Source organism: Camarhynchus parvulus, chromosome Z (genome assembly GCF_901933205.1).
Source record: "Camarhynchus parvulus chromosome Z, STF_HiC, whole genome shotgun sequence".
Lineage (NCBI taxonomy): Eukaryota > Metazoa > Chordata > Aves > Passeriformes > Thraupidae > Camarhynchus > Camarhynchus parvulus.
Window position 1 is genome coordinate 68,812,002 of NC_044601.1, and position 19,056 is coordinate 68,831,057.

General features: G+C 50.3%; 1 protein-coding gene across 4 annotated transcripts in view; it reads left to right on the plus strand.

Moving 5' to 3' along the window:
- The window catches only part of CTIF (cap binding complex dependent translation initiation factor), a 147,112-nt gene that overhangs the window by 114,544 nt on the left and 13,512 nt on the right, over positions 1-19,056 (plus strand). For all 4 annotated transcript variants that reach the window (XM_030968553.1, XM_030968550.1, XM_030968551.1 and 1 more), the window contains one exon: positions 10,915-11,070. In XM_030968553.1, coding sequence (XP_030824413.1) covers positions 10,915-11,070 — 156 coding nt within the window. The remainder of the gene's footprint in view (positions 1-10,914; positions 11,071-19,056) is intronic.

Here is a 19,056-nt window from a genome sequence, read left to right on the forward strand (position 1 = left end):
TCCAGCCAAGTGAGCCAGACTGCTGTGGTGGCACCCAGAGTGATGGGACCTGCAGCTTGAGCACCCTCAGCATCCTCCAGGCATGCTTAGGCTCAGGGTTTTTTCATGGCTGGGTATTTTGGTAGTGTAGCTATCTGCCAGAATCTGGACTTGGAGAATGAACACTTTCAGTGAAGTCCACATCCTCTTTTTGCCTCCCCTGTGGTGTGCATTTTGCACAGCCTCATCTTTTCCTGCTGCACACGCTTAAACAAGAAAATGCAAAATGATGGTGGGAAGTGGCTTTGGTGGTTCATGGGAGCACAAGAGCTACAGGACACTTGAGGGGTGAGGAATGAGGCTTGAGAATTATTTCAGGTCCCTGTCCTACAGCTTGCCAGGCCTGATACTGATGCAAAGCAGAGCATCCAAGTCTTGGGGACAGTAGTGAACAATGCTTGGCTGGAGGATATTGCCCTGCCTTGACACATCCTCTGGTCTCATCAGCAGTGCTGCCAACCGTGGGGTGTCCTCCATGCTCCTCCCCTCACTGAGCATCCCAAAACAGTGCTTCCTTTTCCCCTCCCAGTGATAAATTCCTCCACTTTCCTTGCTTCCTTTTTTGAAAATTACTGTTGCTCTAAATACTAATTTTTTATCAAGCGGAGGATAAAACAAGCATCTCTGGCAGTGCTGGGAATCCAAACTCAGTGATAAAACCAGGCCGCACCAGGGTTTGGAGCAGCCTGGTGGGAGATGTCCCTGCCCATGACAGGGAGGTTGGAAAAAGATGGTCTTTAGTGCCTCTTCCAAACCAAACCATTCTGTGATAACATTTCCAGTTCAGGAGCAGCAGGAACTGAAAGTGAGGACAGCAAGAGCAAAGTGTCCACTAGCTAAGGAGACAGTTTCAGGCTGGAGAAACAAAACCTTTCAATTTCTGTTTTGTTTTGAGTAAGGTGTGTTTCCTTGCATCTCTAATATTCCAGCCCATGCCATCCAGTAGTCTTACACAGTGATGCCCAAAGTCTGCTAACATGTAGCAAAATACATCATGGTAATCATGGACATCCCTTCAGAGATCCAAAGGATGGAGGAATTGAGGGTGTTTGCAGGTTGATGTTGTTTTCAGCAATCTGTAATCTTTCTGTAATTTTAGCTTTCCCAGCATGGATAGGCAGCCTCAGAGGCATTGCAGGGTGCTCCATACCTGTATGCTGCAGGGGATGAGCAAAAAATATTAATGTATCTTTCACAGCCACTAAAAAAAAAATAAAAACCAGCCAAATACAACATTTCTTACAGCAAAAGCTCCCTGGCTACATAGAATTTGTAAATATTAGCCTCTGAGAAAGATTTTCTGAGCTCCTTTGTGTAAATAACATTTTTTTAGCAGATTGGCACTTCACCTCCAGGTCTCGATTTTCAAGTGGTCGCTCGTGCCCCCATTCCAGGGCTGGATTTCCAGCAGGAGGATCCAGCAGTGGTACAGGATGCCCGTGGGGTGCCTGGCAGTGGGGGAGACGTGGTGAAAAGCAGACGGAGGAGATAAGAAGGGTGACAGCCCCTTTGCTCTCCAGCGTGTTTGCTCAGCAATGCTGAGTGCTGGGCCAGAGCCACCACCTCCCTGCAGACTAAACAGTTGCAGTGTTTTCTCTCCCATGACCGAAAGAATTTAGTAAAGGGTCCCGGTATGAAACTTTACACGAACTCTGGGTGCCACGAATATCTCTGGTTGGGAGTCTGTTAACTCCTCCAGTTCCTTGATCATCCACACGGTTCAGTCCCAGGGCAGATGAAAGGGAGACCCATCCCACCGTGGATCTGGCCAGCTGCCTGCAGGACCCCCCGTGCTCTCCCACCCACCGAGTTCTTGTGCATCCATGTTTCTTTGCTTTCTTTTAAAGGGGATTTCATTGCTTTCTTTTAAAGGAGAGAGCCAGGAACTCTGGCCATGATAGAGCTCTGGAGTCCTCCAGTTCAGGAAAGACATGGACCTGTGAGTGGGTCCAGGGGAGGATTCTCCCAGGGCTGGAGCCCCTCTGCTCTGGAGCCAGCCTGGCACAGCTGGGGCTGTTCAGCTGCACAAGAGAAGGCTCCAGGGACACCTCAGAGCCCCTGCCAGGGCCTCCAGGGGCTCCAGGAGAGCTGCACAGCCACTGGGGACAAGGCATGCAGGGACAGCAGCCAGGCAATGGCTTCCCAGGGCCAGAGGGCAGGGACAGATTTTGGGCTATTGGGAATTAGGAATTGCTGGCTGGGAGGGTGGGCAGGCCCTGGCCCAGGGTGCCCAGAGCAGCTGTGGCTGCCCCTGGATCCCTGGCAGTGCCCAAGGCCAGGCTGGATGGGGCTTGGAGCAACCTGGGACAGTGAAAGGTGGCAGGTGGGTTGGAACTAGATAACCTTTAAAAGTCCTTTCCAGCCCTGATTCTATAATATCTCATGTTCCTTTGGACCTGTGTGGAGCCATCTGTGTGCACCAATGCCCATCCAAAGGTTGTGTGCACTTCCCTCTGCCACCCACCTCAGGGACATCCACTTCAGGGAGAGGTTTTGGGCAGAGGAGAAGCCCCTAAGGCTTTATTCATCCTTTGGTCCTGGCTTGCAGACAAGCAGAGGCCAAGCCTCAGTGTCCCAGTCCCACCTCATGGTGAACACCACCAAGAGGGCACTTCCTAGGAGGGCCTTAGCATCCCACAGGAGAATATCGTGCTGCTAGCTACCAGGCACCCAGGAAAATCCCTCCATGGACTGAACTGATGTGAGCCAGGAGTGCCTGTGCAGTAAAGCTCCTGATGTCAAACAGGATTAGCTGCCTGCCTTTCCCTGCCCAGTTTCATTCATTCACAGGCAAGCTGGCCTTTCAATGGACACAGCTTCTTTTCCAGTGCAAGTGGAACTCCTCCAGCCCTGGTGCCTGGACAAAGGAGCACCTTCCTCCACAGTCAGTTTTCCTCATCTCATATCCCTCTTTCCAAATTTGGCCTGTCCTCATAGATCCCTCATCACCTCTACCTTATAAAGAGGACACATTGCGTGTGCAGTATTTAAAATAAGAAGAATGCATCCTGCTGGCAAAATCCAGCTGGTCCCTGCTGCTTCCTCCTGGGCTGCAGGGCTGGGCATCTCCAGACATGGCATTTGCAAGCTGGATCCATCTATCAGACAAAATTGGCGTGCCATTCATCACCTCAGCCTGGTCTTGGGAGTGGGATGAGCATTTTCTCTGGAGCAGAAAAGGTCTCTGAGCAGATTTGGGGATGGTGCTGGGCCTCAGACCCTGCCATATTGTGGAGAAGGGTTTGCAAACTGCCCTTCAAACAATCCCCACCCATGCGAAGTGGCCCAAAAATAGGATTTTGTGAGATGTCTTGAAACCATTATGCTTTACACTGAACTTGTGCTATGGGAAATGCAGCTTGTGGGATGGGAGATTCATACTAATACATTTTTCCATGAAGTGGGGGTATCAGCACTGCTGTGGATGCTGGGATGAGCAGGGATTTGCTGTGCTTGATCCTCTCCCTGCCGCCTCCTTGTAGCGAGGAGGGGATCGCTGGCCCAGGGATGGGATGCTCCAGAGGACATGGATTCTTTGTCTCCTTTTCAGGGGGAGGACTTTCAGTGGAGGACTCCAAAATTCCCAAGGTACCCAAGGTTTCCTGTGCACACTCATAAAGACAAAAGGCACGTTGCTGTCTCAAGATTCCCACAGTACAGGGACATGCAGGAGTAAAATGAATGTAACAAGGAACTCCTGCAGTGCTGCGGAAGAGCAAGGCTGCCGAGGGGGAGCTGCTTCCTCTGGGCACTACACGGGGTCAGACAGGTGTCCCTGCTGCTCTGATGGCAACCCAGCAAGGGAATTAATTTGTTTCTTTGTGGTCCCTTGTCTCCCTTCCAGTCCTTCTCTGTGGGACTGAGAGATTGGCTTGTGATTCTCAGGCAGGTGATTATTTCCCTTTGTCTGTGTGTCCTGCAGATGGCAGGTCTGTCCCTTGCTCGCTGCATGGTGTGGCCGAGCATGGTAATGATGTTTTGCTGTGTCTGAGTTCATGGGATAACATGTCTTTAAGGTGATGATAAACTGCTGTTACCCAGCTGAGCTGACACCCTGACACGTGTTTGGGAGCCCAGAAAGGTGTGAGATAGGAAGGAGAGCAATAAAAATTAATTGATGAGGAAGACAACTCTGTCACCTGGGTGGTGCTGGAGGAGGCACTGGCAAACATCCAGGACAAAATGGTGATTGTGGTTGGTTGTGTGCAGACCAGGCTACTGAATTCACCCTCCTGGTCCCCGCAGAGCTTCCACCCAGGCAGTGCTCTGAGATCTCTAGCAACTGTGAGGTTAACAGCAAAACTTCTGTTTGCACATCCATCATTATGCTCCCACCAGGGTGATTTCAGCCTCAGCTAAATCAATAATTAACTGCTTGTACCTCTGCAGCCCCTCAAGGACCTCAGAGGCATCACTGGCTGAAGCCACAAGACACCCACATTGGGTGGGTAGTTGCTGCTGATCCCAGTTTCGGAGACAGATGAAGAGGTCAGGGTGAGACCAGGGGGCAGGAGGTTCAAGTGACCACTCGTCTGGTCATCTCCAGGTGTTTCTAGGCATGAGAAGTATCCACAGCCACTCTTGGCTCTGGTCATCAGCTGCCTCAGTTACCCACATCGGGGAATGTAAAATTATGTTTCTTGTCCTGGGAGTTTGCCTAGTCCCTGCTTTAGAAAAACCAGTTTTCTGACCTTATTTTTCCCTTCGTGCCCAAATCCTTCTGAGAGGAGTAAGCACTGTGTGTCACCTGGTGGCTGCAGAATCTTTGTTGAATTGTTCTTGCCAAACTGGAATTTTCTATATCCCTGGAATTGTTCAAGGCAGATTGGATGTGGCTTGGAGCAACCTGTTCTGGTGGAAGGTGTTCCTGTCCATGACAAGGGGTTGTGAAGAGATGAGTGTTAGGGCCCCTTCCAACCCAAACATCCTGTGATTCTGTGAATTGGCCAGTAACATCTAATGCAAGCTACAAATCACCCAGTGGTCAGATGATGTGGGGTGGGTGTCTGTGGGGTGGTGGTCACTGTCCTAGTGGCCTGGACCTTCACCATGTGCTGCATTTCAGAGCCCTCTGAGATTAAAACCATTCACAGAGCTGTGGCCGTCATGAAGCCAGGTCCATGCTGAAGGTCCCTGGTAGGATTTCCTGCTTTTCCCAAAATGGCCAAAACATCCTGCGAAGATATTCTCAGATATCTGCATGTTCAAATGGTGCAGATCCAGCCTGGAGGAAGCGATGTGATGAAAGCTTGTGGGAGTGAAATGCCTCATGGCTGGGTGAAGCCAGGACCTCTGCAAGGCTGGGCACAAGGTGTCATCTGTAATTTAAAAGCTTTATCTGCTTTAAATGTCAATAGCTCCTTTGTTGGAGTCATAATAATTGCCATGATTCGCATGTCTCAGTCACACACCCCAGAGCACTTCTCAGAGGAAGATGAGCAAATCCTTCCCGTTTGTTGCCGGATTGGAAATCAGGGTACAGAGGTGATTGGAGCCCACACAGGGCTGGAAATAAACCTCAGACTCCTGTGCTGCTGTTCTCCAGGTTCTGCATGGAAGCTGTAGGCTCAAAGCAGGTTGTCTGTCATCACCTTGCTCTGCTCTGTCTTGTCTCCATGCTGGCAGTAGCATGGGGCAGGGATGGTGTGAGGGGATCTCAGTGAGGTTCTGTCCTTGGGTGCAGGCAGAGAGGCCAGGAGTGGGTGGCTGGAGGAAGAGCAGAGCCCATGGAAGAGCTGATGGTCCCATTTCATGTCCCACCACCTCCAGCAGAGGAGTTTTTGTAGTGATGTTCATGAAGTGAGACTTTCCCAATGAAGCTATGGGTGGTACAGAGGAGCTCAGTGAGACCCCACAAATCCACAGGCAGAGATGTTTAATCGCTGCCTGGTGCTGTCACAGGGTTCTCCAGCGCTTCCTGAGCTCCTTCCAAATACCAGTGCTCCAAACTACCCATTTCACTGGTTTATACTCCTCAGGAAGCAAAGCTGCACACCAGAACCTCCTCCAAACCAGGACCTAAATTCACATAGTATTTAAATTCTAAGCAGGGAATAATGCAGTTGATGTTAATTGTGCAAAATGTGATTTATGGAGCCCTTTCTGGGAAGGTCTGGGAAGGGAGCTTGCAGAGACTGTGCTTCTCCAGGACAGCAATAAGGGACAGAGGCTGTCCAGCTTCTATCCTCCAGTTCCCTCCTCCAACCTATTGGATTTGTCTTAGCCCTTTCCAAAGAGCCATTTAGGGCTCCAGCGTTTCACAGAACATTGCCAGTAAGATCAACTATTTAGCACAGCCTATCTCAGCTTTTTATATAGCTCTTAGCACGAATATCTAAGCATCCTATATTTCTTTTTGTGCAGTATTTCTGACTCAGTATTTCCTGCCTCCTTGACAATGACTGAGTAAACAGCAGAGCTGCCAGAGGAAGAGCCCTGTGTTTACAGAGCAACAAGCCCAAATGTGCCTTTATTTTTTAGCCCATCAGAAGGTGGCAATGCTTAAATTAACCCTCATTTTTATCCCTCACTAAACTTTTGCCCTCAAACTTGCTGCTACCACAATCAGCCATGGGTTGGTGGGCCCAGATCTGGGCAAAAGTTATTTAGAACGTGTCTTAAAAAAAGTGTGGCGAACTCCCAAGGGAAGAATTTTCGGCTGCAGCTGTCTGAGCTGGAGTGGCGGCTTAGATCCGATGGCAAAATGCTGCTTCTCATCCCACCCGACTCTGCTGCCCACCAAAAATGTTAGAGCATGGATTTGCCTTCTCTCCCACAGCTTGGCCATTCCTCTTGGCCCTTCTGGCTCGGTTCTAGTTTTGGAAAGGTCTCATGTCCACTGTCATAGCCCAGTGTTGCATGAACTGCATCTACCCTGGGATGAGGAATGGGCTTTCACTTGGCTGCCAGAATGAACACCCCCAGGAAAAAGGCATTTTGAGTTTCCACTGCTGGTAGGAGCCTCAGCCAGGCTTACAGAGGATTCAGCAGGGGATGTCAGAGCTTCTGCTGAGCACTGGGCCATCATCAGGGTGAACACAGGCCACCCTGACCTACCCATGGTGAGGCCCAGCATGGTGAATGTGCTCAGCCTTCAGATTTATGCCCCAACCTTGTCCTGTATCAGAGCTCTTAAGAGGTCCCCTTGGCATCCCCCCGCTTCCCACATGGTTTCCCAATGAATTCTTCTCCCAAACCAGGCAGAGAAGAAAGGCCAACCCTACCTGGTATAAATACATTTTATTTTAAACCATAGGCACTGAAGGAAGGTCATCCAGTAGACACACCCAGATTATCTACAGGCCAGAGCACCCCCAAATTAGTAATACAATTCATGTTTAAAAATACTGATGAAAGCCAAACTGATGAAAGATAATTTGCTTACTGCCCTGACATCACCACCTAAGCATGGGGCAAGCCAATCCACAGGTTATTTTTATATAACTCTGTGAGGCATTTCCAGAGCAAATAAAGTTCAATGGGCAGGGCAGTGACCCGGCTGTCTGGTTCCAGAGCTTTTCAGCCCCCTCAAGGCTCGTCACCAGTGTGTGGAGGGCTGTGGGTCAGGGCACAGCTCCATAGGATGTGCCCCAGGCACACAGGATGCGGGGTTTGTTTCTGACGGCCAGTTCCTCACCTCTCCCACGTGCTGGTTCTGGCTCATCCATTCAGGTTGCACAGCCTTTGGAGCTGCTCTCTGTGTTCTCAGAGGGTCACTGGGCCTGCTGTGGGCATGGCTGACCCACAGATGGTGAGTCACACATGTTACTCCATTAAATGAACAGCCCAGCTGAGCCTTGGTGGCAGCAGCGGTCTCCTCAATCTCCCCAAGGCAGATGGGACCCCTCTGCACTCAGTGCACACCATGGTACAGGTCAAACCTGCAGTCAGAAGGCCAAATTTAAGGACAGAGCTTCCCAGACCACCTTCCTGGTGCATGCTGGGACGCTGGAGTAGCACCACCCTGAGGCATGTGGATTTCTCAGAATGCTTCAGGACACCCCTGGCACTGCAAGTCCAGCTGCTGTGGAAGCTCCTGCCAAGCCCTACTCTGGCCTGTAGGCAAGTGTAGTCCAGAAAATTCCTCCCACTGGCAACATGTTCTCCCTGCTTTGTCAGAGGAATCAGTGTCACTGCCTTCCTTTTGCAGAATATGTGCAGATCACCTCCTTTTGCGAAGTTTGGCCCAACCTGAGTCTGAAAATATAGCAAAATTATTCCCACTGCAGCATCACGTTCTGTGTGGAAATGTCTGCAGTGCCTTCTGCATCCATCCCACATTCCATCCCCCTCTCCCATCCTTCACAGGGGTCCCTCAAAGTCTGCACAAGCTTTTCTGTGACTGGAGGAGGAAGGGGCCACAGACTCCTTTCTCTCACAAGGATCTGTTCATCTACAAAAATGGGGAAGTGTTCACTGATGTCTCTGCATCACCCACTGGATGCCACAGGATGAAAAAAGGAGGGTGATGTGTGATGGAATCCTTCCCTGCCCAGCTCCTATCCCAGGCCTGAGTTTGGTTTGGTTTGCTGATTGGTTTATGGAATTTCCAGGCACGTGGGGGTTTTTGATGGTTTGGGTTTTGTACAGAAAATTGTTTACAGAAAATACCTTTTTTTAAAAGACAGTGTTAAAGAGTTATTTTTCTTTCTTGCACGGGCACAGAGCAGGGCATGCTTGAAGCAGGAGTGAGAAGGAGCAGAGTTTCCTGCAGTGTTTTTTATTCTTTCCCAGTAATCTGGGACTGCAGAGCCCGTGCAGTTATCCCAAGCTGCTAGGAATTTCACAGCATGCCCCAGGGATCCCAGAAAACAGCACAGCTCCCCAGGTACGTGAGTGTGGAGCTTCCAGGCCCTGGTAGCACAGGAGGTGCTGTAGGGCATCCAGGCTGGGAGAGGGAGGATGGGTTGGGGGCAGGAGCTGGCTGGGATGCTGCATGAGATGCTGGAGAGAGTGCCAGGAGAGGGAGAGGAATCCAGGAAAAGCTCCAGGGTTCAAAGGAAACCTTCTGTGTACTATATGGGTGGATAGGGCAGATGAGGGGCATGGGATACTCTTGCCTGGGTTTTTAATTTATCATTAATCAGGATATCATGTCTCTTTGACTTTTTTTTTTTTCTTTTTGCCATAAATTTCAATTGAAAACTCCAGAACAAGTAATTGGGTAACCTTGGGGTGATAACCAGAGCTGGCAAATAAGTCCTCTGTCACTGCCCAGGGACAGGCTGGTTAATGAAAGGATGAACTCTGCAAACTCTCTCAGAGTCTGGGGAGACCCAACAGGATTTGGCTGCAGGTTGACTCCGAAGTCGCAGACACAGTTGGGCAACTGACTTATGGAAATGGGTGTAGAGAGGAATTAGTCATCACTGCTTGGTTAATAAGTGCCTCAGCTATTTTACAAGTCTTTTTTCCTGCATATGCAAATACATATTTTATTTTTCCTTTTGTAATGAAACATATAAATAGCTCCTGCCTTGGATCTTCTGTGCATACAGTTGTGTCATGAAAATGATCGTCGTGCTTTTGCCTGGCTTTCTTTAGCAGCTGCTTCACTTAGCTTTGTTCTAAAAGGAAGATCTCCTGTGTGTTGTCCAGGGCAAGAGAGCAAACTTTGGTGTGGTGGCTTTTATATCTCCCCAGCTTTGCAGAGAGCAGCTGCAGGTCAGAGTATTTGCAGCAGCGAAGCCCTTTGTCTCAGGCAGTAGGAATAAACTGAGATGAGAAAGATAGAAGGTAATTTATTTAGCTGCTGGATTTCAAAGGTTGTGCACCCTGCACTGGAAACACACAGTGTGGAGGACGAACTTGTCCTCTTCTTCAGTATTCTCCTGCTTAGTATCTACTAAATTTTAGTATCTACTAAATTTTAGTCGTGTAAATTTTTTAGACCTTTAGAAAGGTCACTATGGGGACAGGCAAGAATAGTTGTGTGGGATGTCCTGCAAGAACCTCTGCAGCATCTCTGAGAGCCCAGGGAAACTTTCTTGACTCTGAGCATGATGCACTCCTTTGTGCCATCCTCTGGAAGGGTTTTTATATGGTTTTCTATGTTGCCTTGTGCTCTTTTCCATGTGTTTCATCACATACATCCCTTTTCATACCCAGCCTTTGGACAAACCCCTTCTTTCTCCCACCTGGAGGCCTGATGGAGAGGCAGCTATCTCCCTGTGTGCTTCCTCCTGATGCTGACCCATAAATCACGTCACTGGGATAATCCTTAGTCATAGCAACCATCAGCTCAGGTGCAGGGTGACCTTTTAATGCCAATCCCAGGCTGCCCTGATCTCCTGGTCGGGCAGGGAGCCAGTCTCTGCCATTATTTTGTGAGACGCCAGAGAGCAGCCAGACCATTAGGATGCTCCTGGCCAGACACTGGGTCTGCTGAAGATACTGGAATGAATGGGCTGGGCAGGTCAACCTGGACCACCAAGCCCAGGATGTCCACCATCATTTCCCCTGCATTTTGTTTAACCTCTCTGTTGCTGCTTTTTTTCAGTCCTGGTGGTGCTGGCTTCTCCCTCCTCACCAAAAAATCAAGCCATCCAAACCCAACACATCTAGAAAAGTGACCCTGTGTCTGTCAGGGGGACAGTAGGGCTCAGAGGGCAGACACCATCTCTGGTGCAAGCTGTGGCAGTTATTGCAGGAGTTGGTGATATTTCTGCAGTACCTGCTTTCTGGTGGCTTTGCTCTGTTGAAATTGCAGCCGCTCCGCTCGTGTTGAGTAATCTCCCCACTGTTACTAAAGAGTCAGTCAGTCTGTCTGTCCTCCCCCCACCCTGAGTTTCAATTTCCTCCTAATTCCCTCTCTAGACAGCCATTGTGGTGGCGTGGTGTTGCTCATGCAGCCTCTTGTCTCTGTGCCTCTTGCAGAAGGATTTCTCCATGCGGGAGGAGCTGCAGCAGCGGGACGTGGAGCGCTGGCTGGGGTTCATCACCTTCCTCTGCGAGGTCTTTGGCACCATGAGGAGCAGCACCGGAGAGCCCTTCCGAGTCCTCGTCTGCCCCATCTACACCTGCCTCAGGGAGGTAAATGCCTTCCCACTTGTCCTTCCCCGCCAGTGGGACAAGCCGTTGGCTGCTGTGCGAAGATGCCCATGGTCCGTGGAAAGGCTGTGGCTGCTCCATCCCTGGAAATGCCCAAGGCTGGGCTGGGAGCGTTTGGACCAACCTGGGATAGTGGAAGGTGTCCCTATCCATGGCAGAGTGTGAGAACTAGACAGAGGTTCTCTAAGGCCCTTCCAACCCAAACCTTTCTGGGATTCCATCTTTGCTTTATAATTCCTGGAGGTTTGCTCTTCGCACTTCAAAAGTAGTTATATCTGCAGGCACGCTTGGCTCTTCCTGCATATTGTCTTTCTGCTTGTTAAAGCACAATAATTAAAGCACACACTCCCTTTGTCCAGTGGCTAGAAAGGACCAAAGTCAGAATGGCAAACCAAGCGCTGTAGTTTGCAAATCCCAGTGTTGTGAAAATCCCCACCTTAAACAGCTTCTTAAAGCAGGTGAAGCCACCCAAATAGATGAGACGGACCAAGGGGAGGAAGGAGGGAGAGAAAGGAAGTCCCTAATGTCCTTAGACCCAACCCAGTGCAGCAGAAACCCAGCCCTGTCACCTGGGTGGGGGATTTTTCAGAACCTGATTTCCTGGTGAGCTCATTGTCCAGCTCCCCATGGCTCAGAGTGGTAGCAGAAACCTCTGTGAGTACATACAGAAAAGACAACTCAAGTGTTAATGTTCCATAGAGAAGGAGAGGGCTTCCCTCCATCCTGTTTTAAAGATGGCTTTGTCTCCTGCTGCTGCATGTAGAAGATTTTCTCAGAAAAACCCGCCTTGTTGCCCAGGGTTGGAGCTGTGAATCTCAAATTGTCAGTGGTGCTTCTGTCAGGCCATAAATAACTCACTGTAAAATAAGTTCTCCGCTAGACCTCAGGCAAGGGAAGGATAAAGAAAGTGCTGGTGATGACTTTTTTTACATGCATGGGAAGTTTTCCTCTGAGTGCAAACGCGCCATAAACATTTTGTCTGGGTGGTAGTACTGTGGGCAGAGCTCACAGATGGTGACTGGAGCAGTGAGGAGCGCGGGCCTCATGATAAGGCAGACATATCCAGAGGAGGAGATGGGAGAGGGACGCTAAGAATAGCCGAACTTCCCCAAAATCTCTGCCCACGGAGTTATGTGTCACCTTCTGGGGAAGATCTGACGTCTAGCAGAGCCCCCGTGCCCATCCGCTTCCCATCGTAATCGTGACACAGCACAGCCCTGATTCTGCCAGAGCTTTTCCCTGCCCACTCCTGTCTGCCCTCGCCGTGCTGTCGCTGTCCCTCCTGTCACCCTTCTGCTCTGTGGGGACATGGTGGTGAGCTGGAGGTGTGCGGAAGGACATGAATTTCATATATCAAGGATATTTTTTGCTACAGGGCAGCTCCATAAAAAGATTCACTAATTATATCAAGATGTCATGCGTAAATTTGCTCTTAAAAATACATCTCTGTTCCTTAGCAGGACAGGTCTGTCCCTGTGGTGTTGTTTGTCACAGATGACTTTACTAGATGATCTTTAATAGCGAGATGATCTTTAGGTCCCTTCCAACCCAAGCTACTCTGTGATTTCTAAGAGGTCTCTTAGCTTAGCTGGCATGGGTGAGCCTGACTCCTCTGGCTCCCCTGCCCCAAAATCCTTGCCCTGTGACTGCTCTCTCGGCAGTGCTTTGACCTTGATTCACCCCTCTTCCATGGCTCTGGAATGGGTTTTCATTCTGCTGCCTTTTTTTGTCATTGCCAGCTAATCCTGCTGCACAGGGCCAGCCCGGGGGAAAGGGTCACTGATTTATCAGCAGTGCCAGGCTCTGGTTGGCAGATGGTTGCCAGGGCCAAAGGTGGGCTGCAGACAAGCCAGGGAGGTGGGGGTGTGCTTTTCCAGCTGCACCCCAGAGAGGACAGGGACATCTGCACAGGCTGGCCCTGCTGGGTGCTCTGTCAGAGTGTGGAAAGTCCCTAACTGTGCAGAGTGCTCATGGGCTGGTGGCCCAGCAGAGGAGGAGATGTCACCATGATCTTTAAAGTTTGGGACTCCACATGCCTCAGGACAGGTTCACAAGGTGTAGTAGCACTCACCATGGGTTTTTTCGCCTTCTGCTGATCAGAACATACATCCCCACGAAGAGTCTCAGCCCCTCACCCCTAATTCCTTTCATATCGATTATTCCCCAGCAAGCTCCCTCTGTGCTGCCCACAGTCCTGCACAGCTCCTTCTGCCTCTATCCACCCATCCTGAGACCATAAATCATTAGCAGAGGCAAGATAACATCTCTCCCTCTGCCTGTCCTTTCAGGTCTCTTGCTCTTTAGTTTCTCTTTTTTTTTCTCCTTTTTCCCTTTTCCTTTATAGCTCTGGCAGACTCAGCCAAAGGTCAGCGAGGCAGTGAGCAAGAGGAAGGGGAAAATTGCCTGATGACTGAGGCAGGAATGTCTCTTCCCTTCACCCTGCAAAGCTTCCTCTCTCCTCCAGCTCCTTTCCCCCCAAATAAGACCTTATTCACACCATCATTAGCTGACTGGGAGGGGTGAGGGGGGCCATGAGGGCATCAGTGCTGGGTGGGGAGGAGCTGGGGACATGGCTGGGGAGCTGAGTGACAATGCCATCGCTATTTATCGATCACTGTGGATGGGTTGGTTTTGTGGGCTGAGGAAAAAAAAATACAAGTTCATTTCAGGTGAGGCTGGAGTGATAAGTGCTGGGGTTTGCTGGCTGATTGACCCAGGGCCCACCACTGTCCTCTGGGAAGCAGGCAGGCCCCGTGTGAGGCAAGGCAGTGGGTGTTTAACCGTGGCAGAGGAAATCTGGGTCAGAGCTGCCACCTCACCCAGGCAGCCTTTTGGGAACCAAAGGGGTAGCTGTGCCCCTTGGCCCAAGCCCAGTGCAGCCAAATTCCCCTCCCAGGAGGCTCTCCTCCATCACTTGAGCCTGAAACAGGGGGAGAAGGAAGGGACTGCCAATACATCCAACACTGTAATGACATCTCCCAGGAGCAGAATCCCTACCAAATGAAAAAGTTTAATTTCCATAACTGTTTTGAGGGGTTTGGGGTGAGGTTTGTGCAGGCTGAGAGTGTATCCTCACAGTGAGGTCTGGTGAGGTCAGTGTTGGGATTTTAGGCAAAGAGAGGGTTTGCCAAGGGAAGTAAAAGGTGAGTCTATCTCTTGTTAGAATGGTTTCATGGAGCACAGTGCACTTGGATGGTAGTTTGGACTAAAATACATGCAGTGGGACAGTGCATATTTTAGGTTGGGGAAGGGCAATGGATACCAAAGGCTGGCCCAAAGATCAGACCCGGAGACAACTGAGGAAAGGAGGGAGAGCCCTTTGCAGATGAGAAGGAGAGGACTATTGCAGCCCTCAGATCTGGAAAGCCTGGGAAAAGAATAACAAAGCAGAGATGTTAAATAGAAATAAAAGCGCTTTCCTCCTATTCTTCCCTCAGAGCTTCGGGGAATCAAGGGCGAGCTGGAAGAGGGCATTGTTCCTGGGATAAAGGTTTTCCCCAGGGATGGTTATGCTGCAGCCAGGACACTGTGGGTTTGACCCTTGCCTGCTTCCAGACCTGGCTGCTCTCACTTGGGAACAGTGGTGGCATCTTGCAGGACCAGCATTCTTCCATGAGCCTTCTATTTGGTGAAAGCACTTTCAGCATTAGGAAGTTGTTCTGTCTCCTGTGAATGATGATCTTAAGTAAGAGTGATATCCCATTCTCTCCTTCCAGCCCTACAAGCCCTCTTGACTATGGCCTCCGTTTATTTCACAAAAGCACTCTAAATTTGTCCCTGAACATCTTCCAGGATGGTGAGGAGTGAACATGCTGACATCTTTCCTGCTCCAAAGCCTCTGCCCTATGTCCAAACACCAAGGACCATGCGGAGCCATGATCCAGCAATGCTTCATGTTGCATGTCCCCCCAAAACCAGCTAAAACCAAGAGAAGAACCAGAGTACTTTGGTTCTTGCAGCCTGGCCATATTTCTTCTTTTCTGTGGCCTTTGGCAGAGTCAGCAGAATGGAGAAAATGGGTGGTTAAGGCAAGGAAGCAGCAAATGTCAGCTGAACCATCAGAGCCCTGTGCGCAGTGCAAGAAGTGCCCCGTGGCTACTGAAGATAAATAATATTATTTGCCATCTATTGTTCACTGATTGTCACCACTTTTGCCTTCCCTAGGCACAGTTGGAGCTGTCTGTCCCTCATCCAGCTCTGTGCTCCCATGTCTGTGTGTGAGTCAGCAGGGTGGCCGTGGGCCACCCCAGCTCAGTGCCCTTCCAGTTTCATCCCCTGGTGCTGCTGAGCAGGGGGAGCATTAGGACTAGATCCTGAGGGGCCCAGCCCAGTTTTAGGTGACCTCTGAAATCTGCAAGGAAGGAGGGATCACACCCAGTGTGGCTCTTGATGGGTGTTCTTGGGAGGTTTGCCTCCCCTGTTGTCTGTCTCATCCTCAGTGGGTGTTGTTGGGACACCAAGCCAGGAGGTGCCCCTGGGGCTGGGAGCTGACACCTCCCTGCCAGCCCCCTGCCAGGAACAGCCACTTCCAGCCCCGGTGGTTGGTGCCAAGTGCTGCTTTGGATGCATTTGTTTGTTCTTACAATGCCATTTAGCAGCCAGGTAACCTGAGCAGTTGCCTATGGCAGCAGAGCAGGGAGGTGGAAAAACTGGCTCGAGGGACTCAGGCCCAAGGTGATGCCATGTGGCAATAATGCCACTGTGGTCTCTCGAGGCACCTCACCAGCTGGTGTCCTACACAGGGAGGGCTCTGTCCCCTCTCACTCCCCATAATAACCCTATCCCACCCCTCACCCATGTCACTGTGCTGCTCTTCTGCACAGGGCTGATCTTTTGTTGAAAGTTTTAAGTTTCCTCTTGACATTTTGCTTCAAGCCACTGAGGTCCCTCTCATTGGCAGCCCCTTGAATACATTTCAGCACATCCCAGACTTGCTGTCAACTTTCAAACTTCATGAGATTGCACTCCTTACCTCCTCCAGGTCACGGATAAGGATGCTAAATAGGGCAGGTCCTGGGATAACAGCTTGGTAGTTGTTATCATTCCTGGCCTTCAGGTAGAGTTGGGTTGGAACCCAGTGGCTACAACCCTCTGAGCCCAACCATCCAACCCATTTTTTTACCCATCTGGTTGTCCTGGCTTGGATACAAAGGGACTGGATATGAGGGGTGACAGGGAGCTGCCTGGGCACCATCCCACTCTGAGCCTTGGGCAGGGCTGCTGGGGCAGGTTCAGAGCAAACTCCAGGAAGCAGCTCATCACAGAAAGGCTAACTAAACTGCAAAACTTTGTGCAGGAGGCTGCAGGACCAATTCATAGAGATCCCTCCAGCTTGAGAGGGTTATTGCTTCTGAGGCTGTGTACCCCAGGGGTATCCCCTTTAGAGGGATGCAGTCACTGGCCTGACCCAAAACAGATGATTTTAGGGTCTCAATACCAACCCTGGGGAGCAAGGGCAGCTCTCAGGCGCTGTGAATCAGCAGGGATCAGACCCAGCAGGCTGGCAGCAGGCAGGACAGTTGCTTCTCTGCAGGAGTTGTCTCCTACCTCCAGTCTGGTTGGCAGAGACAGTCCCATTTCAGCATCGTTTAAAATCTTGGCACGCTCCCATCGCTTCCCTGCCTTGGTACAGGCTGCTGACTGAAAGCCTCGGGGTGGTGGTGCAGGGAGGATAAATACTCCCTGTCTAATTGCCTTCCCCCTACGTCTGAGTCTGCGGTGCAGCGTGTAGACGGGTATCCACTCCCCTCCCTTCTCTTAGTGCCTGTTATCTCCTGGGGCCATGCTGCGTAATTTAGCAAAATATTCTAACACAGTAATTAACGTCTGAACTTCAAGAGGGCACTGCCTTTTCACTGTCTCCTTCAGAGGAAGAAAAAGGAAAACCTTCCTGGCTGCAGTCGGATGAGCGAGGAGGGTGGTGCTCTTTGGAAAAGAAAATTGTATCTTTTAACGTGGGTTGTGTTTTGTTAATCACTCTCACTTTTTAAAAAGCATCAGCCTTTTGAGTTTGAAAAAGGGTCTTTGACAGTATAATGAGATGCTAGGATTTTTAATATTACTCTCCGAGTCAGAGAGTGAAACAGGATTTTTGCTTTATCAAATGAGCAAAGGCACCTAGGGGCTTAGATCTTGACCCCACACCACACTTCCATTCAGGAAGCTCCATGAGGCTAGATCTGAGCAGAGAAAATATGTCTTTTATGAGGAAGGGGACTTATATCCTCACAGAAGTCCCCTTCTGGTCCCCCCTATCTGGTTCTGCAAAAAATCGAAGATTTGGTCTCCAGTCCAATGGGTCTGGGACAAACTGGGAAGTGTTTTGTGTGGGGAAAGGTGGAGGAGGAATGAGGAGTGTGGGCATGGGAGGGAAGGGATTTTAGAGAATGAGTGAAAAAGGGGGACTGGGGCTCAGAGACACCAGGAGGAAGGAGGAATGAGGAGAACAAGTGGGGAACTGTCTTGGGAGTCCAGGAGATGTGGGTTGAAGACATGGAAGGTCTGGGAGGAAGGTCTGGGATTTGGAGCAAGTGGGGCATGTTGATGTAAAGGGGATATGGACTTCCAGAGCCATGTCAGGAGGCAGAGTGCAGAGAGCAAAGAGGAAAGGTGGATGCCTGTCTGTAGGACCACACAGGGCAGGGGTGGATGTCCCTGTAACCTCTGTGCCTGCCATACATTAAAAAATAATTAACCATACAAAAAGCTCCCATGCCCCCAGACCCCCATAGCTGTGCGGGCAAAAACACTCCTATGAATGCAGCTTGTTTGGGAAACAACAGATTTCCTTTAATCCTGGTCATTTTGTTCAAAGGGCATAGTTAAGGTGGAGGAGGTCAGGTGTTATTTGGGAGCAGATGAGGACGGGCCAAACCAGGGAGGGCTGCCCAGTGCCTGTAAGCCCATCTGCCCTGTCAAGTATTGTATGTGCAGGAACATATTCTTGGAAAGCCACAGGACTCATTTAGTCCCAGCACCAAAACCGTGGTGTTGTATCTGAAATAGAGGAGGGAAAATGCCACCCTCATTTCTCTGGGACCCGTGGAGAAGTCAGAGGAAGCAATTTGTGCAGATAAAGAAGTGAAGTAAGATACCATCTCACAGGATGGTCCCTCCTCCTCGCGTGGCTTTGTTTTTCTCCCTCGCCCTCCATACCAGGCATTGTTAGTTCCCAAAAACCCTTTCAATGGGATGTAAACACAACTATTTGCGTCTGCCGCCGCCGCTGCGCGCTCGCTGCCTCTGCAGAGCCAGGAAAGCGCAGAGCCTCCGGCCAGCCAGGGTGGAGCCCGCTGCAATCAAGCGCCATGGTCTCGCCACTGTTTCTTTCCATGTTTTGTGTTTCCTCGGGACCCTTGGGATGAGATCACATCCTCCTCTCCCAGGGTTATTATGTCTTCGGACGGGCAGGATGAAGCCAGTCGTCTGGGTGGCTTGAACTCCCTGTGCACCCAGACCGGGTGGCTCTGGTCCGTCTGTCCTGCTCACCTTCGGGTCCTGGAGGTCCACCTCCAGCCAGGGGATGTGTAACCACCCGGCTACTGTTGGATTGCAGCGTCTGGGTTGATGAGTGACCAAATTTTCTTCATCATTGTCTCCAGTAATTGCCTCTTAATGGTTTCCATCTTCTCAGGAATTTCTTCTGCCTGTTCCAGATCCGGGGAGAGAGAGTGTCGTGTTTCATGGTTTCCCTTGCCTACAGTGGAAAGGAGTAGGAGGAGTTTCCCACGACTGGGTACAGGATTTTGTTCCTCTGGCCTTAATTCAATTTGCTGTTAAGTATCTCTGAGTTCCTCAGGAGCCTGACAAGGAGGATAACCAACGTTTTGGTTTACTCAATGCAATAAACAAACTAATCTCTTTTACCATCCTCCCAGGGAGTCCTGGTTGTGTAATAGAACAGAAATCTCCCTCTGAGCTGAGGGGAGCACATCAATGTAGAAGGAGTTGGTGCCACCAAAACTCATT